We start from the raw sequence: 27,628 nt of genomic DNA, 5'->3' as shown, positions 1-27,628 counted from the left end.
GTGAACTTCGCAAACACATTTAAGGGAACGGGGGAGAGGAAGTAGGCCTAGAGAAGTCAAGTCCGTGCAGGACGTCCACTCCTCCCGGCTCACGGGATGCCTGTCCCCTGTGTTCCTTCCTGCAGTGAGTCCCCCTCATCCTTTTCCTCCAGTGGGAGCCGCACGCCCACGGAGGCCCACAACTCATGGCCTGGCTCTTCCACTCAGAGTTCCACCACCGAACTGTCGACAGAGAGGAGCTCAGTTTCTTCTTGGAGAGATGATGTATGTCTTTTTTATAATTTCAGTAACACGTGGGGGTGGTCTATGGGGAAGTACCTTCTTGTAATTGACTCATTTGTGTATGTGTGGGTGGATGGAGGATGCACCTTCAACTGCGATGCTCATTCAGAGGTCAACTTTGAATATCTTCCTCTATCATTCTCCACTTTTTTTTTTTTTTGGACAGGGTCTCTCACTAAACCTGGAGTTAACCCAGGGATCAGCCTGTCTCTACCCCACCTCCCAGGACTGAAATTAGAGGTGCATGCTCCCACACCCAGCTTTCACTTGGGTGTTCGGGATCCAAGCCAGGACTTCACTTGACACAATGACCTACCTCCCCAGCCCTAAGAATTGCTTTCTTATGTTCAGAAAGAATCTGTCTACATTTATCTAAGCATTATTAAGGATATCATACATGATATATATATATGCATATATATTTGCATTTATACTGTTACATGTGAAAGTATCAAAGTATCAAAATATAGAGAAAAATAAATTATCTGATTAACTCCTAGCCCAGAGTCTTAGCTGTCGTCTGTTTCGTTCTTCCCCACAACTCTGCCTACCATTGTGCTTCACTTTAAATAATTTCCTATGGCTAGAAACTTAAGACAACACCTTGACAATTAATACAAGAAAGAGAAAGTTTTGGGAAAGCAAAAGGTATGAACCATCTTCATGACTAGAGGACCCTGGCACCCCCACATGTATCCTCCCCCAAGCCAGATATTTCACTTTTACCTTCTAACCTGAGACAAGCCATCAACTTGAACCCGGTGTTGGGTGTTTTATGACAGTGGGATTCTCAGACGAGTGAGTTATTTAGCTACAGTTCTGGGTTTGCTAGGATTTGCAGAATCCTAAGTCTCCTTCATACTCCCCCCCACCTCATCCCCCGGGATGACAGCTATGTACAGATGTGCATCTGTATCTGTGAGGGACCTTAGATGAGCCAAAACTGATGTTGTAAACCTTATCTTTATTTAACAGTTGATGAACTCGAGGCTTAATATGATTGCCATCGATCAGCTGCCATGGATCAGAAAAGTAAACATTGGTACACTGGTCTATCTGGCTACGGAGCCCACACTTTTACCTTGTTTTGCTCCTTCTTACTTAGTGGTCTTCAGTTTATAAATACTGACTATGAAGACCATGTTCTATAACTTTTAGTGTGGTATCTGTGTGATGAGATCAAGCATTTCAGGGCATTGTGACCATAAACTAACGGGGTATTTATTTGAATATGTACTTCTGTTTTAGGAATTTGACAAAGTCAATGCTCAGAAAGTCCAGCAGCTGTTTTGGGAGGTTGAGGAAATGCTATTCGAAGGGAAAGTGAGTCCCCAGACTCAGAATCTCCTGGCCGAATGCAGTGAGTGGGCAAGAAGATCCCTCCATCTCAGGTACAGAAATGGCCATCAACATCTTCCGGAATGGGGTTCTGATCTACACACAATTGATTTCCGCTTATTCTGCCATTGTGACTGAGAGCACTTACCCAGTCGGAGTATTTATCCAGAACTCAGTCCTTTCTTGACAAGTCACACCTTTTATAATAGGTCCCAAGGAAACCTTGACACATGGCGGTGTCACATGCCTTGAATTTGTCAGAAGCAAATTCAGGTCATTCTCAGAAAGATGTCAAATACATGGCAGATGCAAGACTCTGAGGAGTGACCCTTCATCTCCACATTCACTCTGTGTGAGTGACAAGCGTCTGTCATCACTGAGGGCACGAGTGCGTGGGAGTGGGGGGGATGGTAACAGTGGTGCTCCAGAGACTGGGTGGTCATTTGCTGAAAAACTGACTAGATGACCCTATTCTCTCTCTACTTTTCTCCACATCAGAGGAGACATTTATCGGTGAAATTATTAAGATAACTCCACGTAGTTAAAAGGGAGGTTTATTTTGTGGGGTAACTTACAAGTGAAGGGATAGGCAACAGGGTCTGGGAAAGGTGGAGCGCAGTCTGACGGTGTTCTCTGGAGAACTCTGCTCGGTCTACCTCCAGTGTCCAGGATCCAGGAACCAAGAGAGCCAGCCCATCCGGATCTCGAGTCTTCAGGGTCCTCTCTCCGCCCCGCCTTGTAGGCGTGACAGTTACCAAAGCCTCAATGGGGGTTGGAACTTCCAGATCAAAGCTGGAATGGCAACCCACTACAGACATTTATTATTATTTTTTTATATTCAAGGTGGAAAAAGGTGGATTTGGTAGAAAGGAAATATTGCTTTCTCCACCCAGTCTTGTGACTTAGGGGGAAATCCATTTTAGTGTTTTCGAGTTCTGAGCTGAGGAGAATGAATTAGAATACTAGCACAAATATACATGACTTTTCTGATTAGCTTCTCCAGGGAACTTAAAAAAAAAAAAAAAAAGATGTCTTCACTAGCTGTGGTGATGCATGTCTGTAATCCTGGTGTTTAGAAGGCTGACAGGGGGTTGTGAGTTGAAAGCCAGCCTGGGATACATAGTGAGGCCATGTTTCAAAAACAAACAACAACAACAGAAACCAACAACCAAACGGCCAACAACAAAGAAGTCTTGCCTAAGCCATTTTAAGCAGTTCTTCATGAGGCCTCGTCTTAAAGAACATGTCACGTGCAGAGGATAAGTGGTTATGGTTGTGCACTTTTCTGGGCATGGGGCACTTCCCAAAATGTCAGGCCACCGGGGCTTCCATCTCTCACCATCATCTTACATTTTACTACGGAAACCCAGAAGGGACGATAGAAAAAGGAAAGGAGCCTCGGCCAAGTGTGCCGTTTATGCATTTTATTCACCGGGCCTATGCAGTTACTGCCTGTAGCAAGTTTCTCTGCGCGCTTCTTTGCCCTAGGTGCTCAGGTCAGACATACATTCTCTCTAGACCATCACCATTCCTGCAAGGTAACTCAGATTCTGATTCCCACCTGACCAACCCCTAAATGAAATAAGTGGCGAAGGCGCTGGACGCCTCTGCTCACACCCTCAGTGCAGACTCTGAACGGAGCCCTTCTGCCTTCTTCAAGCCTGAGCTGTTTCTCCGACACCATGGCGGTTCTCTTGACCCAGTGCACGCTACACCACCTCCCGTGTGTGTCCTTCAGAGTCAGCATTGCATCCTGTTTAAACATCACAAAACATTTTTTTCCCTTGTCTGATTAAAACAATTCTCAGCTTCTTAGCTTTTCTTCCCTCGCAGGCTGTTAGGGAGGCAGCTCATTCCGCCAAGTGATGAAGGTTTCCGACATTTCCAGGGGACGCTGCCTAGTTCTGTTACCCACAAACCCTTGCCTCCTGTTCCTGACCACATCAGCAGCATCAGAGAGTAAGTTTATATATGTAGCATGCACAAAATAAATAAATAAATAAATAAATAAATGAATGAATAAATAAATAAATAAATAAATACATAAGTAAATATTTTTAGCCAGCATGGTAGTGCACACACGTAATTTGAGCATGTAATTTGAGCAGAAGGATGGGGGAATTTTTAGCTACTTTGCAAACTTGAGGTAAAACCTGGGCTACATGACACTCTCTCTGTCTCAAAAAACTTAACCCAAAAATATTTGTTAACATTAATTGTAACTCTCCTTGTTTAACTCGTCCATGAGCCTTGGCTCCCACTAATTTGCATAGAGATCCAGATTTTAGTGAGGGACACTGTTTTTTTACGAGATGCTTCTGATCCTAGATCGATGCTTCGCCTTTAGCCATGTTTGTGGGTGCGTACATGCAAAACACACATGGAATAAACACATAAGCACAGGGGAGTCAATGTCCGTGTATGTTTCAAAGGTCCTGAAAGGTAACCTCACACAGGATCAAACACCTCACTGTGATGGGTTCCGAGCCTCCAGGCGTACACGGAGGAAATGAAACTCCATCCTGTTGTCTTTCAGTAACTAACATATTCTGATGACTCCTTTGGATGCCATTTATGCGTGTGGGAGGTGGCGCTGTCACATCCCTTATAACTGCAAAGAGGATGTAGTTATATATTCTGGTTTGTGATTCTTAAGAAGCCTTTAAAATTTTGTATGCTCTGGAGTTCAACATTTTAGAAGGAAGCTGGGAGTGGTGGAAGGTACCTGTAATTTCAGTGCCGGGAGGTGGAGGCAGGCAAGTTCCTGGAACTCACTGGGCAGGCAGCCTATCCTTCTAGGCAAGCTCCAGGCTAACACATCTCAGAATATAAGGTGGGTATCTCTTGAACCAAGACCCCCAGTTGTCCTCTGGCTTCCACATTCAAACACACACACACACACACACACACACACACACACACACACACACACACACACACCTATTTGCATAGACATGGAAACACAGAGGCACACACACACACACACACACACACGTTCAGAACATAGGGATTTTGTCAAATGTAATATCTGGTGATGTTTCAGAGATTGTGTACCTTGTAGATGACTTACAAGCCTATCACTGCCATGTAGGCATTACATCCTTTTGTTCTGCAGACTCCCATGTAGACTGTTTTTGCTCCTAGGTTGTGTATCTCTGGCTCTCAGATAGTCCCTGAGGCACTCTCAGCCTCTACCCTGACAGACCCTGATGATGGCACGGAGTTGAATGACCCCACATCATGCTCATCCCTGAAAGAAGAGGTGTACCACGTGGATGGAAACATGGAAGAATATTTTGCTTTTGACAGAAAACAGGAGTAAATTGAATTTTATTTGGCATACTTCATAGTATAATACCAATTCACCATATGCTTTTAATATTTTGTGTCTTTGTTACTTACGGAAGATTCCTATCCTTTTGAGAAAAAGATACTCCAAAAGTTTTAGGTCCTGGCAGGAAGTGGAAATGCTAGAGCAGGGCATTTCTTTCTTCTCAACAATGTGGAGTTTTGTCTGGCATGCTAATGACAGTGGACAAGGACATTGGAGCCTCATGCCCTGCGGCTCCAGGCTCCTTACACTTAGCTTCCTGGGGGATAGAGAGGAAGTTCCAATATTGGTGCTAAATGCATATTTTCTATTAGACAACAGTGATATATCATAAAAATTTGCCTCATGATTCAGAAGCAATACATTCAAAAGTCACTGGGTACTGAGCAAGTCCTAGCAAACACATGAAGTCACATGGAGCATCATTTCTGAGCACCATGGCTTTCAAATAGAGAGCTATAGGAAAGCCACAAAATTCATCGAGAGAGAAATTAGATAGATACTCTTGAATTGTCAGTCCATCTCAAGCCAATGGAGATGGAAACTTGACACAGCAAAATCGATGGCCCCCAACCATAGCAGGTCAAAAAGAGGGTGTTGTAACACTAAGTGCCTATGTTTAGAATTAAAGGGCCTGAGCTGGTGAGAAGGCTCATTGAGTAAAAGCATTTGCTGTATGAGTCTAATGAACTGAGATTGATCCCTGGATCGTGTAGTGGAAGGACAGAGTCTATTCCCGATAAGCTGTCTTCTGACTTCCACATGCATGCCGTGGCCCACATGCCGTGGCGCACATGCCCACACAACACACATCATATATACAGACAGTAAGAAGAAATAGCAATAAAGAGGAACGTTCAGTAAGCTAATTTTACACATGAAAAATAGAAGAAACTAAGTCTCCAGAGAGTTAAGGAAATAAAAAAGATCAAAGTGGAAATAAAGAAATATCAGTTCAAGAGAAAATGAATAAAACAGATCAGTGAAGTTGTCATTTTTTCTTTTCGGTTTTGTTTTTCCCAGTTCTGTTGACTTTTAATTGACAAATTAAAGTTGTATGTTTTAAAAATAACAAGGGGATGTTTACAAGGAATGTATTATATAAGATATATGGTGATAGATACAGACAGATAGATAGATAGATAGATAGATAGATAGATAGATAGATAGATAGATAGATGGATAGATAGATAGAGATGATGGATGGATGGATGGATAGATAGATAGATAGATAGATAGATAGATAGATAGATAGATAGATAGATAGATAGATAATAGATAGATTAAAAACACATAGGTAATTATTTTGACCTTAACCCTGGCTATTTTAGTAATTAGAGTTGATTTCATCCTTAGTGGAGATGAGCATCTGGAACAAAACTCAACACTCCGCTGCAGGAAGTGGCGTCGACATGGGCTTCCTCCCATTTCCCCTCACGACTGTATCAGAGATGCTGTGGCAGCAGAAGTATTTGATCATGTTTGGACCAATGTGATAGAACTATTGAAAGATCTCATTAGAAAAACCTGGGAATCTGCACTCACAGGTACCGATATACAGAGCCTGGCTTCCGGGGAAGAATAGAAAAGACCACACCATCACAGCCCTCACTCCCCACCTTATGTTTGGGCTGGACCCAAAACATGACTGCAATAAGAAGTAACCATTCTGCCTTAGACACAGGCAATCTTTGATCACCTAAAAGGGACATCCTTGTCCTGGACAATCTTCTTTGTCCCTCTGTAAAATCTGTTCTCCTACCTCTGATAAGATCATTTCAGTAACCAGTTGTCCCCTGGAGTCTCTGTCCTCTGCTGCAGGGTTGTCTGATCAATGTCTGTAGCATAAACTCCTGGTAACTCAGGACATACATTTCCTGTTGATTTTTTTCTGTTGCCACAGATGAAAAAAAACATAAAGAAAATTCGAAAGTAGCTGAAAATAGGTCTCCACATGTGCTCGTGTCTCGTCTCAGCACTGATGTTTCCAGTGTCCCCCCGTCCCGGAGCTCTGAAACTCTGCACACATCCTTGACGCCCCACTTTAATCCACCCCAGGTAGGTGCACTGATACTGTCTCTCTGTCCCTTTATCTTTATGCCTTTTGCATCTGCTTGTGAAGAAGAGCGTTATTTTAGTCACTTCTCTCCCTAATGTACCTCACACCCTCCTGTGCTTGAGGACACTGGATAGCTCGTGTCACTATGCTTGAAGGTGGCTTAAAAAAAAAAACAAAACTTAAGACAGCAACAGTTGCCCCAAAAGGGTAGTAAATAGCTTACAAAAAAAGTACGTGGTTGCCTGTCAATAAGATTAAAAGTAATGTGGTTGTCTCTTGGTGTCTAAGAGAATCACAGCTTTCTTTAGTGAATTGGCATCGATTTGAGATACAGAACTAGTTTCTACATTTTAGGAGAGCAAAACACCCTTTTTTTTTTCTAAATATTTAGCCATCATAAACCATCTCCACCCCTTACACTGAAGTGGAAAACATATTAATGAGTATTCACAGAGTTCGTGGAGCACTTATTGTTTATATTATATGTACCCTGTTAGATGTTTTGAGGAAGATACATGGTTGAATGAAACCAGTCACTAACCTAGTGAAACAAAACTTTGGCCCAGGGTCAGATAACATACACTCTGCGAGGGATGGGAAAGGAAAGAAGAGAGGGAGGGAAGGGAAGGAAGGAGGGAGGGAGGGAGGGAGGGAGGGAGGGAGGGAGGGAAGGAGGGAGGCAGGGAAGGAGGAAATTGAAGAATTAAGGAGAGAATTGTGTGTCTTGGTTAAAGATGGAGGGATGACCTTTTTAGAGGTGACACCTGAGCAGGAACATGAAGAGATGAACAGCATGGGTGGGGTTTTGGGTTAGGCTATTTCAGCCCCGGCATGGTTGTGTGTCAGTGAAAACAGATGTGTCTGAGACCAGCATTTAGAATGAGAGCTTAAATGACAGAACACTGGAAGCCACTGGGTACTGAAGCAAAATCAGGGGGGTTGGCGTTAAGAGACGATGTATGTCCTCAAGATATTGTTTCATGTGTTAGCTCTTCCACACATTAGTCTCTATATGTGTTAAGGGTAAGGGTATATGGTCTAAGGATTGTTCTCGGGCTCCTATTCTAGAAGTACAAGAGAGATCACAGCCCAGAATCTACATAAGCCCTCAATGCAGTCTTTCATAATTTCGTCTTTATTTAAAGATGGAGTAGCAGGCGAGGCTAGAGAAGGTTGGCTTGTTCATGGGAATCTTCGGGGTAGCTGGGAGTCTGAACATGATGCTTAACTCTGCCCATCTTGTGTTGGGGAGCAGGGTAAAAAGACCATTTGCAAGTTTTGCTCTAGAGCTATACACCCTTACCCCCTACACACACACACACACACACACACACACACACACACACACACACACACACACACACACACACACACACATACACACACACACACACACACACAAAGAAGCGGTACAGTTGCTAGTGGAGTGGCTAAGGATTTGTGCTTTACATGTAGGGTGCAAGTCTGCAGCCTGACGTAATGTGAGTCCTTCTTGCAAAGGCTCATTGTTATTCTCTGTGCCCTTTGTGCAGTTGGAAGTTCTAAGAATTAATGGATTTAAGCCATTCACTAGTGTATCAAGTAGACACTCTGTATTGGCTTCCGTTATAACCACATGCTATTTATATATTCCATTTAATTAAATTGCTTTACAGCATAAGTTTTGTGGGGCTCAGAGAAAAAAAAAATTCCATACCCTTTACAAAGCTGTGTAAGCCTAAATGATGAGTAAGATTTGTTAAACCGAGAAAGAAAGAAGAAAACCAACAGCAACAACAACAAAAGCCAAAACAGTAACAACAGAAAACCAAGAGACAAAAGACGGATCTAGCATGGAGTATATAAACAGAAAACCTTCATAACACTGAACAGAAAACAGGCCTGAGTGGGCCTTGTAGTTCGGGGTGAAGCTGAATCTTCCAGTCTGGCTTTGCTGTCTAGCATAAGACCTTAATGATAACCGTTCTTTGCTTTTCCTGCTTAGAAGTAACTTTTGAAGTTGCTACTTGCTTGCTATTGCTTTTGGTCTCAGATACATTCAATATAACCCCCCTTGCTTTGTTTCATATGAATATGAATTCTATGAAGATGGCATCTATAGTCGTATCTATTTCTAAAAGAAATAGACTTACACTTTCCTCTCACTCACTAATTGGTGCCATTTGCTGCCTGCTAATTCCCAGCAGGCATCTATCAACAAAATGGCCTGGGTATTGATTCAATGATGCTATTCTGTTTTTAGTTTTCTCAGCTCCATCGCTTTTCCAGCAACTTCTATAGTGATTTGAGTGGTGTAATGACGATTCAAGCCAAGCCCCTGCAGCAGAGACCCACCTATTTTGCAGATAAAACACAGTAAGTATTAAGAAAGAATTTCTCTCAACCATTGCCAGTAGCCTATCGTGGAGGTTTCTTTGTGGATTTCTGGGTACCTCTCTAGCACTCTGCTTCTTCCTATTCCCATGAAGTCTTCATTTATCATGGTATCTCTTTCCTTGTTCTCCCACTCTGTTCCTTATCTAGCTGGGACCTCCCGCTCCCCTAAGCTCTCTTTCCCCCTACCCTTGCCCTCCATTAGCTCCCCCCCCACCACGTTCAGTTTGCTCATGTAGATCTCATCCATTTTTTCGTCGTTGGGCGATCCCTGTGTCTTTCTTAGGGTCCTCTTTACAAGGTAGCTTCCCTGGAGTTGTGAATTGTAGTCTGGTTATCCTTTGCTTTACATCTAGTATCCACTTATGAGTGAGTACATACCATGTTTGTCTTTTTGAGTCTGGGTACCTCCCTCAGGATGATACTTTCTAGTTCCACAATTTGCCTTCAAACCTCATGATGTCATTGTTTTTCTCTGCTGAGTAGTACTCCATTGTGTATATGTACCACATTTTATTTATCCATTCTTCAGTTATAGGGTATCTAGGTTGTTTCCAGGTTCTGGCTATTACAAATAATGCTGCTATGAACATAGTTGAGCATGTGTCCTTGTGGTATGATTGAGCATTCCTTGGGTATATGCCCAAGAGTGGTGTATCTGGGTCTTGAGGGAGGTTGATTCCCAATTTTCTAAGAAAGCGCCATATTGATTTCCAAAGTAGCTGTACAAGCTTGCATTCCCACCAACAGTGTAGGAGTGTTTTCCTTGCTCCCCATCCTCTCCAACATAAGCTGTCATCAGTGTTTTTGATCTTAGCCATTCTGATGGGTGTAAGATGGTATCTCAGAGTCATTTTGATTTGCATTTCCCTGATGATTAAGGATCTTGAGCAGTTCCTTAAATGTCTTTCAGCCATTTGAGCTTCTGTTGAGAATTCTCTTTTTAGCTCTATAGCCCATTTTTTTTAATTGGACTGTTGGGTATTTTGATGCTGAGACACTTTGCTCAGCCTTGGTGTAGGGAGGAGGGGACTGGAGCTGCCTCAACTGAATCTACCAGACTGGACTGACTCCCCAGGGGAGACCTTGCCTTGGAGGAGGTGGGAATGAGGGTTGGATTGTGGGGGAGGCTGGGGGGGTGGAAGGAGGAAGGACAGGGGAATCCGTGGCTGATATGTAAAATTAAATTAATTATAAAATAAAAATATTTTTAAAAAAGAAAAAGAAAGAATTACCCAGCATGCAAGGACAGAAGCAGATTCTTCTGGTATGAGCCACAAAATGATCACTGCTGTGTAGTAGGTTGGAAGGGATGAGGAATGGGGACTGGAGCTGTGAACTCTTCCTCTCTCGGGCTTTCCTGTTGGATTATCAATCTTTCCCCTCCTGCTCTTCACTGACATAGCAGTAGAAATGTCCATTTCTTCTGTTGCTATGTGTCTCCTGCCCTCAGGAAACTTAGGTATGGGTACTTAACCGACATTACCTTCCCCAGGAACGAACAAGACGACAGAGTGTCTGGGGCAGGGGTTGGTGCATCTTCACGTCACCGACTGGGCCGCATCCCAGACCCTCGGGGACCACTGACTTCTGCCAAGAAAACACCAGTGCATAGGAGACTCCCTTCCATTGCATCAGACCCACAGAGACTGAAAACCCCCACCGTCTATAGTGATGAAATCCTGAGGGGAACGAAACTGTGAGTCTTGTTTTTTTTTTTTCATGGCAGACTGAAGGCCACAGGGGCCAGGGGCACTTGCCAGTTAGGGCTGATGAACTGGAGGATCTGGTGAAAGGGTCCTCCGTCAGATTTTACTCCAGATTCTTCTAAATGAGTTCATCTGTTGGATTTTGTTCCAGCCATGTGGGTAGCTTGAGTAAAAGTCCATGCAAAGGCCTGAAGCTCAGGCCACTAGGAAAATTAAATTGATGGTGGGTGAGCTTGGGTTAATTTAGTGGCCCCATTGTAAAATGGATCATTAATGCTTCTAAAATTACAAAGCACTTTTTATGGAAGGGTTTAAGTAAAATAATGCACAGTCATGCATTAGTCATACTAATGTTCTGGTCAATTACGGACCAAGTATATGACAGTGGTCACTTAAGATTGCCTTGACTCCTGGCATCATAGGTCCATTGTATGACATTTACACATGACGGGATGGCCTGAGGCTGCATTGCTCAAAGTATTCCCATCATTGAGCTACACACCTGGGTTATATAAAATGTTTAAAAATCAATAAATAAAGGACCAGGATCTGGAGAGATGTCCCAGTGGTTCAAAGCACTTGGCTGCTCTTCCAGAGGATATAGGTTCGATTCCTAGCACCTACATGGTAGATCACAGCTTACCCATTCTGGCTCCAGTCCCATATGATCTGACTCCCTGTTCTGACCTCCAGGGGTACTATGTGCATGTGATATACTGACATGCAGACAAAACACCCATACACATAAAATAAAATGAATCTTTTTGAAAAGTTTAAAGGAGTGTTTTTCACTTTTTTTTTAGAACAGAAAGGGCTTTCTTAGGAAATAACACTAGAGACTAATGAGCAAATTATTTGTTTCTTCCTTCATCACAGAACTCCAAGGCGCTTCCTTCTGACTACTTACTTGTCAGGAAATACCGTAATAATAACAGCTGTTACTTTATTATTATTGTTTCTAATCAACACCAAGTAAACTATAATTATTCTGTACTACAGACCTCCATAGTATGCCCAGATCTAAGCTGAGGAAACAGACTGAAAGAAATTGGAAACATCTTTCTTGCTGATGATCAAAGCACTTGAAGGCATGGCTGGGGTACCCCCAGTCAATCAGTTGCTGAACTTTTCAGGAAGCATCCACAGCACCTCTTAGTTACTTTTCTGTTGCTGTGAAGAGACACCACAACCAAGGCCACTTATAAAAGAAAACATTTATTAGGGCTCATGGCTCCAGAGGGTTAGCATCCCTGATGTCACAGCAGGAAGTGTAGTGGCAGACAGGCAGGCAGGCAGGCAGGCATGGAGCTGGAGCAGTAGCAGAGAGCTTCCATATGATCCCTAAGTACGGCAAGGCACGAGACAGAGAGGTTGATGGAGCTAACTAAGGAATGCCATAGGCTTCTGAAACCTCAAAGCTCCCCCTGGTGACACACCTTCTCCAACAAGGCCACACCTCCTAAACCTTCCCAAACAGTTCCACCAATTGGGGACCAAGTATTCAAATATATGGGCCTACAGGCAGGCTCCTTTAAACCACCACAGCACTGCTTTCAGCTTTCTGGGTGTCAGCTTTGGGCAGTTTGGGTCTGCTGCCTGTATTCATTCATTTAAGCTATGTCCATTCCCCTTTTCTTTTCTCACAATGGTCACTTCTTATGTTTTCTATATACCTTGCCCATGTCAGCAGCATACTGTCAGCTCCAGTCTTCATGAGGTTCACCCTCGGACCTTCACCCAAACCCACTTCTGTTCCCTGCGGAAATAACTCTAGACCCCTGCGTGGTGTGTTCCCTCTGCTTTGACCCCTCTCTCCATATGGGTGTTTCTAGTGTTATTCTTTCCGCTGTCACTAACGAGCCCTTTTAGGTCATTGCCCTTCATTGCTCGCCTGTGGGATGTGAATGCCACAGATAAGCTGGGTATCTACATGGACAGCAGTGTTTTGTATGTAAGAGTCCAGGTTTTGCCCCTTTGGGAAGACCTCTCCCTCTGACAATATGTAATCATTTACTGCTCTCTTCCCTTATCGTGATTCTGAACTGCTTTTTCTTCATCCATAAGCATCCAGGGTTGCATCCTCTTACTGCCACTACTTCGTATCTATTTGTACTCTTTCTTTTCTTTGTTTTTTTTTTGTTTGTTTGTTTTTTGACACAGGGTTTCTCTGTGTAGCTTTGTGCCTTTCCTAGAACTCACTCTGTAGCCCAAGTTGGCCTCAAACTCACAGAGATCCGCCTGCCTCTGCCTCCCGAGTGCTGGGATTAAAGGCGTGCGCCACCACCGCCCTGCTCTTTTCTTTATTATTGTTATTTTGGTGCTGATGATAGAATCCAGGACCTCATCCTAAATCCCTACCACTAATCTATACCCTTAGCCTTGGTCTTCACCATTTATTGAACCTCTACTTTTTTTTACCAAATATTGATGAATATGACCCCAACATCAAAAATATGAATAGAGTGGCCGGAGAGATGACTCCGTAGTTAAGAGTACTTGCTGCTCTCCCAGAGGATTCGAGTTCAGTTTCCAGCACCCAAGGTGGGCAGCTCAAACTCTCCTGTATCACAAGCTCTGAGGAATCTGATGCCCTAATCTGATCCTTCTCACACATATGTGGCAGACACACAAATAAACATAACTAAAAATAAAAATAAATCTTTTAAAAAATTATACAAGTCAAGGATCATTTGAGTCATAACTTTTGGTTAACTTCCTATCCATTTTATGTAGACGTTGACTATTTCTTCTCTAGTATTTTCCCTCTGTTCTAGAATTACCTGTCATACAATGCATCACTTTGTTATATAATTTTTTTTCTGACATTGTAACATTGGTATTCCCCACACTACAAATTTTTGAAAGAGTGGTTTTAATGACCACAAATTAATCAAACGGCCATATGGTTATTTAGTATTCACTATTAGTGAAATTTCCCATTTGTTGTTTATATTATCACTGTGAAGCATAGTAAACATTTTTTATCACTCTTAGTAAGAATACCTTTAAATTGTTTCCTACTGGAACTGTCTAGAAGCAAAACTGTCAGGTCAAAGGTTATGAATATTTTTAATAGTCATATTTTGCCAGGATGTTCTTTAGAATGCCTGTGCCTGTTTATAGATCCACTGGCAGCATAGGCACCTCTCATTCTCTGTAGCCTCTACTGGTCAAAAGTTTACTACTTTGAAAAGGTCATAATTTCATTACTAGTGAATAAATTAATTCAAGTTGTTTCTAAAATATCTATTTTTATACAAAAAAGAATGGCAGATTTTTAAATACTGATGCCTGATAGGGATACTCTCCTGTCATTACCATATTTTAATTAGGATTTTATTATCAAACCACCAAAAAAATGAACTTGACCACCAGTGTGTGAAATTCAAAACAAAAGTATCACATGGACATCACAGCATCAAATCTATGAAAAACGTAGAAAATGGATCACGGTTCTTCCTGGTGGCTCTTGTTCTCCCGACAAACAACGTTTGCTCACTAATTCCACATTGCTTTTTTTGTATCTTGAGTAAAGCTTTGCAATTGTCCTCATTTAAGTTCTGTGCTTTTATAATTAATTATATTCTTCATTGATGGTTCCACTCCGCAAATCTCTATCACTAATATATTACTATTCAGGATTAATATTAATTAATAGATTAATATTCAGAATCTATACCACAGCACCTTGTTATATGCTGGATCATACTGCAGGGTTGCATGGCTCTCACTTGCATTGTCAACTTCTCAGATCCTTTGGGGAGGATCTATCCTGAACCTATATTCTGCATACTTCCTAGCATAGCCATGCACTCAATAGATGCAGGCTGATACTCATTGCTAGACACAGTCAAGTTGAGTGGCCTTGCTTGTCCTGGCTTCATATTTACCTCCCTGAAATGCAGCTTGCTGTCACTGTTTTTAGAAGCGGTTGCAATCAGTAGCTCAGACTGTCCCTTTCTCTTCTGTGTGTTCTGGTGTTTACTTGTATGTTGTTGTGTTTACAGGCAAACCGGCATTGACCACCTGCCTTCCTCAGCAATTCCAGCCTCCCGGAGCCGGTTACCCCCAATAGGCGCTGAGGCTGGGGAGCAGAACACAGCAGCTTCCGGATCCCGCCCTGTTTCTGTAAGATGAATTCCATTATAATTGCAACCATTTAGACAGTCTGTGGGAAAACCATCTTGGCACTCAGAGAAGTCAGTCACACTGAAGAGGGATCTAGTTGGCTGTGTTCAACATGTCTTCATAATCCACTTGTAGAAACTGAATGGCCTGTGAAAGTCTCGAGAGAGTGAGGAGACTGATTCACCCTTTTAGGAAATAAACCTCAGCTTGAACTGAATTGGAAAGCCCGGGCGTTAAGGAAAGACCTGAAATTCTGGCTGGTGTAGTGGAGACAAGAGCATAATGGTGAGGGGCAGGCAGCTCTGCACTTCAGTGTGGCCACACACACAGGTCCTGTGACCTGATGCACGTTACTTCCATGGTCCTCCATCTTAGTTCTCACTTTAGAAGCGTAAAGCCATTCCTGCATCAAGGAGTCCTTACACGCAGCAGATGCATTCATAAACTTCAAATGCCTTGCACAAAGTAAGAGCTCAGTAAATCGTCATCAATGTCCTTTACATCTGCTCTTATTTTTTTTTTTTTTTTTTTTTTTTTTTTTTTTTTTTTTTTTGGTTTTTCGAGACAGGGTTTCTCTGTGTAGCTTTGCGCCTTTCCTGGGACTCACTTGGTAGCCCAGGCTGGCCTCGAACTCACAGAGATCCGCCTGGCTCTGCCTCCCGAGTGCTGGGATTAAAGGCGTGCGCCACCACCGCCCGGCATGCTCTTATTTTTATAGCTAACCTTTTCCATGTTTGTGCAGGGCAGAGGCCGATCACCCAAGCCCAGCTCTGCCACGCAATCATGGGGATGGGGAAGGAGTGCTACTGGCAGTGTGTATGACCAGGCCTCTCCCAGGCTCACAGTAACACCACCCCCCAATCCCCACCCCCACACACACATTACTCTGCTATAAGCGACTTGTATCTGCAGGGCACAGAAGAGTTCCAGTTGTAGGAACATAAAGCAGAGAGGGAGAAAACAACAGCTGAGTTTGTCTCACACACACACCTTAAGCAGCGCTAGGACCCATTCCCAGAAGGCAAGCGCTGTGGAGTTAGACTGTTGGATAAAGTAATCAATGAAGGCAGATGTCACATAAACAAGTCTATGTTTCAAAGCACACTATTACATTTCTAGTCCAATTTAATGAGTACAACTTTATGTGGGTAAGGTCTCTGGACCCCGTTTGTATCCCATTACACTACAGCTTTATTGAGCTAAGTGACAGGGACACATACTTCACACACAGACTCATGTTTAGATGTTTCCACAGCAAAGCATACACTTAGCAATGTGTACATCAAAATGTTCAGATAAGTGGGCGATTGGATACATGAGTGAACAACTGAACCATTTATAGGTTTCTTTTTGTTGTTATGAGGATTGTGTTTGTTCTTTAGAAGAACATGTTGTCTTCCACTTAGTACAGAGGAAGGCATCCGCAAAACCGTGTGTTGAGTGCGATGCCTGACAGTGTGGAGCGGTCGCCTCTTCGAGAAAGAACCATTGTCCTGGAGCAACTTTCAAGGCCCAGCACCACACACACCTTCCGGGTAGGTTCTGTGTTGTCTTTCATTTCAATTTTAAATGAAAATCTGAAAACAATACAGCTCACCCCATTTTTCTCTTTCTCCTAACAGTCAGATACACCAAGAAAAGGTTCCCTGACACCCATGGAGTTTGTTGCTCACACTTGGACAGGTCAAAGTGTTTTGACAGGTTAGCATCCCTCCACGTGTAAAGACAAATGGTATGAGCTGGGTGTGATGACACACTTCTGCCATCTGAGTGTTCTGGAGGCTGAGGCCAGAGGTTGGAAAGACGGAGGCCACTCTGGGCTACACAGTGAGGGTGTCAGAGAAAAAGAGGGAGGAGGGGAGGAGGAGGTCACTGGCGCACACACACACACACACACACACACACACAGGGAGAGAGAGAGAGAGAGAGAGAGAGAGAGAGAGAGAGAGAGAGAGAGAGAGAGAGCGAGCGCAATGGTGCGATTCGTGAGATTTAAAAAACTCAGAAAATGAAATTGAAGATCATCCACCTCGATGCCTCTGCCTTGACCATGTAGGAAGGAAGAGCAGGTGCGTGTGGTCCATGGTTGGTTGGCCTGACCTCAGACACCGCGCCAGACCATCACTTACCAACTGCTGAGTGGCAAGCAGCAATGGGAGACCTGCTCTTAATCAAGCAGGACCTCGCTCTCTTGAAACGAAGGACAGGCTGCCTTCAGAGAGGCTGCCGTCTCCTTCTCCCACTGTGATTTCAGTCCTGCTAAGTGAAACCCTTATTCTGGATCCGCCCTGAAAAAAATCCACTGTGACAGCGCTTGAGAAAATTAATAGAGGCTTCTTAAATGTTTTGCAGTGTAGGGTTTGACATGAAAGTACTTATCCTTGGCCTAGTGGATAAAGCAAGTTCTAGTGGGATGGGGACCAGTGATGTTTTGATTTTTAAAGTGTTGTCATATTTCTGTCCATGGAGGGAGCATAGCGTGGGATGTACAGATCTGTAAGTTCGGGCATGTCTCAACCTCTCTGGACAAGGTCTTCTGTTTTATGTCAAGCCACGTGGGTAAAATAATCCCTGGAAAAATCCATGACAAGGGAATAATAGCTAGGTGCTAGACATGTACCATTTGCTTAGAATTATAAGCCATTTGTGATAGGGGCAGCTGAAATGTTAAGTAAATGTATTGTTGGAAGAGAAATTTTTAGTAAGTCATAATCTAAAATTAAATTAGGTTAGCATTGCATAACACATTTATTACTGTTTTATATCAGCCTTCCTTAGCCTAGTGACATCACAGATTTCAGAAGTTTTGTTTTAATGAGGAGACAAACCCAGAGTCCTTTATGTATAAGGTAAATGGGCCTACCACTTACCTACACCCTAAAACTTGCTTTTTGGGAAAGTCATGCTAGATAGCCCAGGCTAGCCTTGAATTTATGGTAACCTCCTGTCGCATCCTTCCAGCTGCTATGAGCACAAGTATGCTGTGCTCATGGATGCTTTAGACCCTTAAGCCTTTTGTTGTCCTCTTGTTTAATAGCTTTTTGATGCTTTTTATCCTTCCTGGCAGTCTTAATTGACATAATTAGTGATGATAGTGCTCTCTCTCTTAAGGGCAGCCATGTTTCATGGTGTGTGTATGGGGTGTGTGTGTGTGTGTGTGTGTGTGTGTGTGTGTGTGTGTGTGTGTGGTATGGTGTGGTATATGTGCATGATGTCAGTTATTCTCCTCAGTCACTCCTCCCTCCTTTTATTAAGCCTTGGCTGGCCTGGAACTCACTATGTAGACCAGGCTGGTCTCAGACTTGCAGAGATCTACCTACCTCTGCCTCCCAAGTGCTGGGATTAAAGGTGTGTACTGCCCCACCCAGGCACGGGACTTTCTTGTGAACTCTGCTTCCAGAACAAAGATCACCAGGAGCTTTCTGTTTGTTCTGTGGTAGGAAAAAAAAAATGGAGATGGCTATCTCAAGTAATGGGGGTCCATCTTTCATGGCTGGCACAATGGTACAGAGGTACCTTCCACCTCATCATCCTGGGCCTAAACAGATCTCTGCAGCAAAAGTTCTTTCTTGTAAACTCCTCAGCTGGGGAGAATGCATCCCGGATCCTGGGTTTGGTTGTGGGGTGGGGGATCCCTTCCCCTTACTCAGGATTCTCCGTGATGGTGTTTGCACATGACTACTTTGTAGTTTATGTAAACATGACATTAAATAATTTTTTTTTTAATTTTTCAAAATATGGTCTGCAGGGAGCAGACAGAGCAATCTTTGGAGGATGAAATTTAATCTCCCTCTTTCTTTTTTTTGGAGGGGAGGCATTCAAAGCAGGGTTTCTCTGTGTAGTTTTGGTGCCTGTCCTGGATCTCACTTGGTAGCCCAGGCTGGCCTCAAACTCACAGAGATCCGCCTGCCTCTACCTCCTGAGTGCTGGGATTTAACCTTTTATGGCAAATGCCTGTGTGTCTTGTGTTTCAGGTTCACAGTATCTACCTAAATCTTACCAGAGAGCAACTCTGACTTCGAGAAAGAGGTTCCAAGTGGCGTCGTGATATCACTGCTCTGGAATTATGGACTTGCTGGAACATGTGAGGCCTTGGCCACACCATTTGTCACTTGAAAAGCATAGGAACAAGTATTACCTGGTGTATGTACTCACCTCTGTCTGACAGCAGGAGACGGTGGGACACCCGAGAGAAACACAAGTGAGGAAGTACTTAGTTTTGAACACTCACTTTGTAAAAAGAACAAAGGTTGAACTCCCTAGCCCCTTCGGAACGCATGCCTGAAGCTCCTTGGGACCTAGTGCTTTGCTCAAAAGACCCTAGTGTATCCTCAAATTCCCTCTTTTCATCACTTATACCTACAATTAGTGTTCACACGCTGATAATACGGGTGCATTCCCTAAGAATATGCCATTTTGTAACTCTAGACCATCACGTATATTTTGGTCTCATTCTCTTAATGATTCCATCAAGACTAAATAGCAGTCATATTTGAGACAATTTGTCCATTTGAAAAAGATTCTGGTTCTACTACTTGTTGCGATGACTTTAAAATAATTACTGCATATGCAATGTATAAAGCGATGGGTTTCATAATGAGATTTCTCATACCTTTGTTACCACACGATTAGTCCTGAATAGCTGAGAAATGCCTTGCAAGCCAATTGTGTTAAAACACAGCAGTAAACTAGTTTTCACTGTCAAATTTAGACAGTGCATTTAAAAGTCTCCCACATTTAAAGCTGAATATAAGCATAATCAAAATCTTTTGCATATGCTTCCAACATTAACATTTAAGTTGGCGTGTTTGATGACTGGACAGCTGAGAATTGTAGTACCAGCATCCTTACGTCATCCCAACCTAGTCTTTGCTCTGATGTCACTTCTTCATTAGAGCCTCCCTGAGTCCTTGCTGAAAGTAGCAGTTCTCCCCACCCTCGGGCCTCTCTCCACTCTGTTTTCTTCAGACCGTATGTCCCCCCTGACTGTTCCAGTCAGGGGAGTGGAGAACATGGAAGAAACGTCCATTAGAGGCAAGGCCCCTTTCTGGTACTTCAGCCTGGTTTATTTTCATACACACACATCCCTAATCAGCATAAGTCTCTTCACTCTAAAATAAACTTTACATACGTACCCATGTATGCATGCACCATTTAAACATGTGAGAGATGGTTCTCAGCACATTTCCTGCTGTAAGAAGTGGGGATCGCTGTCTACTTAGAGATGTTTGGAAACTGACCTATCTGCGGCGAGTAGATGCTCATTGGATCTGCTCTTTACGCAGACGACCAACCAGAAGTGACTTTGGAGCTTTGTTCTACTTGACATTTTCTCCTTCACTCTCTCCACGTATTTACTGCAGCACCGGGACAGGGTAGAGAAGGGACACCGGTCAGGTTGCTATGTTGATCCTTCCTTTCAGATAGCCACGGGGCGTAGAGTGTCACTCTCTATGCCTAGGGAGTGTGTCGAGTGCTCAGTTTCTCACATAGAGGGTTTTTCTGGATTGATGAGTGGCGAGAGTCCCACCCACCAGGGGCCTGGCTGGCTGCTCTGTGGTCCGATATTACTGCTAAGAGGGCCATCGACTCTGCCTTCTCCCAGCCCACTCAGCCCACTTTGTATCATCAGTTCCTAGGTGCCATCCGACTGTTTCTCCCTCAACCCAGCGTTTAAAAGGGGAGTTAGTGAGTAGGACATCTAACAATACGATGGTGGCTCCAGGATAACCGTGTAATACTAGCATCACCGTGTTTGCCTTCAGAGGTTGGGAGGTGGAGATGTATCATTTCTATCAGCAAAGAACTGCAGTAAAAATAGAACCAGGTGCGGTTTTTATCTTCCAGGCATTTTGATTGGAAAGCAAAGTACTGCTCGAAGGTGTCTGGAGACTCAGAGGTCTCACCGATCCTAAAAGTGACCTTCTCCTGGGACTTATTTTCATGCCTGTGTTAAAGATAGTTTATTTATAGGTGAAATGAGATTGTAAGTTAGTAAATGATGCTGTCTAGACTGAAAAGGGAAAAATCAGGGGAGTGCTTTTACAATATTCTATTTTCATAAGCAAGTCTTAGGCTCTCTCTGGTAAAAATTGCAACCAGGAAATCACTTCTGGGAAAAAAATTCAGATGTGGGTTAGTGACTCTGTGAATTAAAATATCTTTAATTTATCCCAAACCAAAGAAAGGGTGAAAGAATTTAAAAATAGTTCAAGAAAATATAACATTTAATGGAAAAATGGCAAGATTTCTAAAGAATATAAAAGGAAGCATGGATCTTTGTGTCTGTGTTACTATGAACCAGGATGGAGTTTCTTTACTAATTGAGAGGTTCACTTTTATTGCCATAAATCATTTCAGTATATTTTTATTATCATTGTTTTCTTATAATGATGGATGATTGATTGTTCAGTACTTTTAATCATTTAATTTTTAATAAAATGCAAAATGTTAAAAGAGTCCACAGGATTTCATTGAATTCATAAAAACATCCTTACACTCCCAATTTTATGAGTTCTGCAGCTATCTTCACTCTTCAGTTTCTAACACAGACATTTGTTTTCTCTTCCTTCCTTCCTTCCTTTCTTCCTTCCTTCCTTTCTTTTTTCCTTCCGTTCTTTCTTCCTTCCTTCCTTTCTTCCTTCCTTCCTTTTTCTTCCTTCCTTCCTTTCTTCCTTTGTTTCTTGCTTCCTTTCTTTCCTCCTTTCTTCCTTTCTTCCTTTTTTCTTTCTTTCTTTCTTTCTTTCTTTTTTTCTTTCTTTCTGAGCTAAGGTCTCATGTAATCCTGGGCTTATGGTGGTATTGCGTCCCCCAGTTTATTGTGTACCCTAATAAACTTATCTGGGGTCAGAGAACAGAACAGCCACTAGATAGACATAGGGTCCAGAGAATGGAGGCACACACACACACTCCTTTAATCCTATCACTTGGGAGGCAGAGATCCATCTGGATCTCTGTGATTTAAGGCCACACTGGAAACAGCCAGGCATGGTGACACACGCCTTTAATCCCAGGGAGTGATGGCAGGAAACAGAAAGGTATATGAGGTGTGAGGACCAGGAACTAGAGGGCTTTAAGCTTTTAGGCTTTTAGCAGCAGTTCAGCTGAGATCCATTCAGGTGAGGCCTCAGAAGCTTTCAGTCTGAGGGTTCATGGAAACAGGATCCGATAACGAGTTGTTTTGGTGAGGTTGACGGTGGCTTGTTCTATTCCTCTGATCTTTCAGAATTCACCCCAATATCTGACTCTGGGTTTTCTATTAATAAGACCATTTAAGATTCATGCTACACAGGCTGGCTTCAAATTCTCTGTGCAGACAACAATGGCTCTGAACGCCTGGTCCACCTACCTCCATGGCCCAAGTGCTAGAATTACAGGTGTACGCTGCTACACCCAGATTATTCAATTATTTCTAAGTAGACAGTTAAGTTTTCCCAGAAATTTCAAAATAGACAGATAGGTAGGCAGTGAGAGGATGAGCGAGAGCAGGAGAGCGGGCAAGGGAGAGTACAAGAGCGCAAGATTGATTTGTGGAAGTTCCTTTCATTAATAGGTACTTCCAAAGAACACTTTGTTTTTAGAAGGTAACACTTCTGTAGCTGAAAGTTTTCCTGTGTCCCGCCCAGTCTGCAGCCGCTCAGACCCAAGTAAACACACAGAGGTTTATATTAATTAAAACTGCTCAGCCATTAGCTCAGGCTCACTACTGACTAGCTCTTACACTTAAACTCAGCCCATTTCTGTTCATCTATGTTGCCATGTATCCCATGGCTTTACCTGTGTGCCAATACATGCTGCTCCCTGGATGGCGGGATGGCGTCTCCTGACTCAGCCTTCCTCTTCCCAGAATTCTCCTTGTCTGCTTATCCCGCCTATACTTCCTGTCTGGCTACTGGCCAACCAGCATTTTATTAAACCAGTGTACAAAAGCATTATCCCACAGCACACTTCTGTGTTGTACTCATCAGAAATATATTATTCTTCCAAATAGTAAGTACTGTGTGTTAAATGTTTTTCTTATCGGGCTCAACAAGACAAAGGTTTTGCTTCCAGAGAATCTAGATCCTAGGGGAAGAGATAAGCAGTAGACAAATTAAGTAGAAGTGGAGGGGCAGCCAGCCATCAGCGGTACACAGAACCAGACAAGAGAAGGTGACTGAGCACACAACTTCATGTGGACAATCAGCCAAGGCTGCATTTCGGAGGTCATACAATCAAAGACCCAAAGATAAGAAGGTCATCCATTGGAAATATGTATGAGAAGTCCAGAGTGAGCATTAACACACAGGAGCAACACTGGGAATACTCAGGAGCAGCAGAGAGGCAAGGAGAGGTAATGGTAGAGAATGACTCACAAGATGACGTCAGAGAGGTAGCAGGGTCTGAGTTAGATGCTTTTGCGGCATCATGAGTCATGGTCAGAAATGAGAAATTACTTCAGTTCTGAGGATGAAGGGATCTTGGTCAAGAAAGCCTCAGGTTGCAGGTTAGATGGCAGTAGCTAGGCAGATGAGAAGCTGTTGGCTTTTAGATCTGTTTTGAAATTGAGCTGGTAAGATTTGATGGGAAGTGTGGTTGCAAAAAGGATCAAGAATGACTCTGGAGCTTTTGCCTCGTGTCTTGGAAATACAGTGGAACGGGAAAGAGAGCAAGGAGATAGGTATTGGGGCATGTTAGAACACACTGTGCTTTAGATGCGCATTAGAAGGTGAGGTAAAAATGTCACAGTATTTGGATAGCTGGAGAAGTACAGACTGGAGGTATAAAGTGAGTACTGTCACCATGTACACCTGTTGCCAGACCCCTAATGTGAATTAAAAGTCTGATAAGGAAATCATGCATTTAATTTATCTACCATACCTGCTAGTTAGCTTATCTTAAACTTTCTCAGAACACTGACACTTAGCCTACTGTTGGACAAAAGTCATCTAAAGCAAAGCCTTCTTCAGTACCTCCTACAAAGTATTGAATACCTGTATCCAAAATGTGCTGGCAACACAGAGCTCCACAAGTGATAGTTGTATATTCTTACGATGACACAACAACCTGTTACAGTTACCCATCACTTTTCACCAGCCATGGAAAAGTCAAAATTTAAAGTTCAAGACTGAGTTTCTACCAAAGTGGATTTTTTAAAGTATTGTAAAGTTGAAAAGTCATTGCTGGGCAGTGACCATGAGTACTGTCCATAGATGGTATTATATTGTAAATCTATGGGCTTACCCAGGAGGATGCATGTAGAGAAATAGAGATACCATCCTGAATCTTGAACCTTTTCAAATCTGGGATGCAAAGATGGTGTTATCTTGTTAATGGGTGGGATTGCTTGAACAGTCTTTAATAGCCAATGCACGGATTTAAGTGGGGGAGCATATAATGCACCAATGAAGGTTTTTTTCAAGTGGGAAAAGCCCCCTTCTGTATCAAATGATCTTCAGGAAGGGAAGTGTGGAGACACCTCCCTGTCGGGTTAGATCAGCTCTGTGAGGCTGACGACCAGGCAGGAGTGGTCATGCATGTCACAGACCCACTTCTTCCATGCCAGCAGGGCAACATGTGCCATGAATATGATAAGATAAAAAGGTCAATTTTTGAATCTACTTTTAAAAAGGAACTAATTGTTTTAAATAGGATAAGTAATGAAAATTTTTTGTCTGAGTTTATCAAATGTTACTGGACTGGACATTGTATATATATATATATATATATATATATAATGGAGTTTTTTGTCTGAATTTGTCAAATGTTAATGGGCTAGACATTGTTAATGTAATTTTTGACTATATATTGTATATACTTATTGGATATAATTTTTCTTGTACTAGTTATAAGCTTTTTTTAATTTTAGAAAAAAAAGGGGAAATGTGGTGGTATTATTGTGTTCCCCAAAATATTGTGCACACTAATAAATTTATCTGGGGTCAGAGAACAGGACAGCCACAATATTAAACATAGAGGATAGGCAGTGGTAGCACATGCCTTTAATCCTAGCATTCCAGAGGCAGAAATCCATGTGTTCAAGGATACAGCCAGGCATGGTGACTCATCACGCCTTTAATCCCAGGGAGTGATGGTAGAAAGCAGAAAGGTATATAAGGTGTGAGGACCAGGAACTAGAAGCATTTAGCTGGTTAAGCTTTTAGGCTTTGAGCAACAGTTTAGCTGAGAGCCATTGGGATGGGGACACAGAAGTTTCCAGTCTGAGGAAACAAGATCAGCTGAGAAGTTGACCAGGTGAGATTAGCTGTGGCTTGTTCTGTCTCTCTGCTCTTCCAGCGCTCACCCCAATACCTGGCTCAGGTTTGATTTTATTAATAAGAACTTTTAAGATTCCTGCTACATCGCCCCAAAGAACACGTTACACTTCCTGGTGGGGATTCCAAGGGGCAATAATGCTGTGTGCTTTGTTGTCACATGGCTGTCCTGTGGGAGGGTGTTACCACACATCTCTTTCGATCCCAGCCATCGGACGTAGTCTGAAACTTCAGTATTATAAGGCGGTGTGAGAAGAATCATTACCTCAGAAGGAAAAAAAAAACTGGAGAATGATGAAGTGGACAATCTTTTTATTATATTATCACCCCTCCCCCATCTTCAATAGCTCTCTTACTCATCTATCTACAAACCGGCTCACCTTCCCCACCCTAGGGCCAAATCTTCAATACCCACCCTCCTCATTAATGAAACACTAACAAAACTCCTAAGCTTGGTGTTCAGTCTCTGTCTGTTCCACCCTAAATACACACATGAGCTTGAACTACCTCCCTGAAAATGGCCAGTGCTCTAAGGACGGACCCTGAAGGTCTAGTACAACTCATATCTTTCCTTGTTTGGAAACTTTCCTGTGCCTGTATCCTTATTTGCCACTTACTGAGACATATCCCCTCCCATCTTTGAAGAGACAGGTTTCTGCTACAATTCTTGTTTGTCCACAGAGATTAGCATATCTTCCACTCTTATAGCTGTAATTGAGCTCACAGCTCAGCTCTAGTCCTTTAAAGGGGAGGAAACCAAAGCCCATGAGACGTTCTTAACAACGCTCAGTAAACATATTATTTCGCAAGGAAGTCTGGAAGTGATTCAATAATGTAGAAATAAAAAAGAAGAAGTCTAAGTTCCCCTCCTCCATGCCAGTTTCTTTCCAGTGTAGTTGCAAAGAAAATTTTTTCCCATTATATTTATACACAATGATATATTGATGTATGTGCATTACATACCATAAAATACAATAAACACAGTAAATTGGTACAATTCTTGAAAACAGGCAATTAATGTCAAGGCTGCATATATGCACCATCTAGGACTTCTGCTCCTAGGCATATATATTCAAATGAAATACATACATAATTGAGTCCAAAGATGTCTAAGAAAAGGGACACTCATAACTATTTACAGCATAGGAAACTTGCAAGCAACAGAAACACCTATATCATTATGTTTTATGAAATATACTAATGTTCTGCATTCATAGATGAATAAATACACTACTTTGAGTTGTAATGTAATAATGCATATTCTGCTGTGCCATTTGTTCTCTTTTGCTCTTTTATGAACTTCTCTTCAGTCAGTGCATAGCATACTAATGGCTCTCTAAAAAAGTTAACTGGAGGGGAGGGCAAGATGGCTCAGCTGGGCCACCAAGCTTGACCACCTGAATTTGATCCCCCAAACCCACATGGTGGAAAGAGAGAACTGTTGTCCTCCGACCCCCATGCTCTCTATATAAAATGTAATAAAAAGAAACTTTCACTGAACTGAGGAAAGCCCTAGATGTGTTTTCTCCACACCACAGAGGCCACACCGGTGTCTGTGGGCAACCGATGAAGTCTCTGTGAGAAAATAACTGAGAAAAACGGGAGTCAAGACATTCATTGGATTTCAGCTTTTCTTGGCACTCTACCTAGGGTGCAGGGAGGGACCATCTACTAGGAGAGGACACTACCAGTCCTGCCCTTTGGTAAGGAGAATCGGGTGTAGAAAAAGGAGTGGTATTAGGGCTGGCCACTTCCACAGGCAGTCAGAAAACAAGCCTTCAGGGGAGGGGGAGCTTCTCGCTGGCGTTTCCCTGCACAAGCGGGGTGGTTTTAGCTGCGTTTTGACTGTGCATCATAGCTATTGTTCCCTTCCCAAACCCTCCGCATCCCTTCCTTCATCCTCTTCCGAGCTGAAACCTTACCTTTCTATCTTTTATTCCCCCCCACCCCCGTTTCTGTTCTCTCAAGTTCTGGCTTTCCTGGACCAGAGGATTTTTGGGGAAGTGCCTAGAGACTGTAATCTCCTTTAGCTCCAGTGTCTCAATCGGTCAGCTGACACTGGCTGGACATGTGGCTCCCCTCAAGTTCTAGGTCACGGGAAGGTGGTTGCTGTGCCTGACCCTGAAGCAGAAACCATCTCCCTTTGGCAACCAGC

General features: G+C 42.9%; 1 protein-coding gene across 3 annotated transcripts in view; it reads left to right on the top strand.

Moving 5' to 3' along the window:
- The window catches only part of Fam149a (family with sequence similarity 149 member A), a 50,755-nt gene extending 29,076 nt beyond the window's left edge, over positions 1-21,679 (top strand). For 2 of the 3 annotated variants that reach the window (XM_052752134.1, XM_052752136.1), the window contains exons 3-14: positions 126-264; positions 1,531-1,673; positions 3,454-3,579; positions 4,765-4,938; positions 6,308-6,498; positions 6,855-7,009; positions 9,253-9,365; positions 10,879-11,082; positions 15,100-15,220; positions 16,627-16,755; positions 16,843-16,921; positions 19,195-21,679. In XM_052752134.1, the coding sequence (XP_052608094.1) occupies positions 126-264; positions 1,531-1,673; positions 3,454-3,579; positions 4,765-4,938; positions 6,308-6,498; positions 6,855-7,009; positions 9,253-9,365; positions 10,879-11,082; positions 15,100-15,220; positions 16,627-16,755; positions 16,843-16,921; positions 19,195-19,268 (1,648 nt within the window). In that variant the 3' untranslated portion in view covers positions 19,269-21,679. The remainder of the gene's footprint in view (positions 1-125; positions 265-1,530; positions 1,674-3,453; positions 3,580-4,764; positions 4,939-6,307; positions 6,499-6,854; positions 7,010-9,252; positions 9,366-10,878; positions 11,083-15,099; positions 15,221-16,626; positions 16,756-16,842; positions 16,922-19,194) is intronic. The other variant, XM_052752135.1, reaches the window with a different exon arrangement.
- The last annotated feature ends 5,949 nt before the right edge of the window (positions 21,680-27,628 follow it).

The sequence above is a fragment of the Peromyscus californicus genome, unplaced genomic scaffold, assembly GCF_007827085.1.
Source record: "Peromyscus californicus insignis strain IS unplaced genomic scaffold, ASM782708v3 Scaffold_23__1_contigs__length_62951481, whole genome shotgun sequence".
Taxonomy (NCBI): Eukaryota; Metazoa; Chordata; class Mammalia; order Rodentia; family Cricetidae; genus Peromyscus; species Peromyscus californicus.
This window is presented reverse-complemented; position numbering and strand designations above follow the sequence as displayed.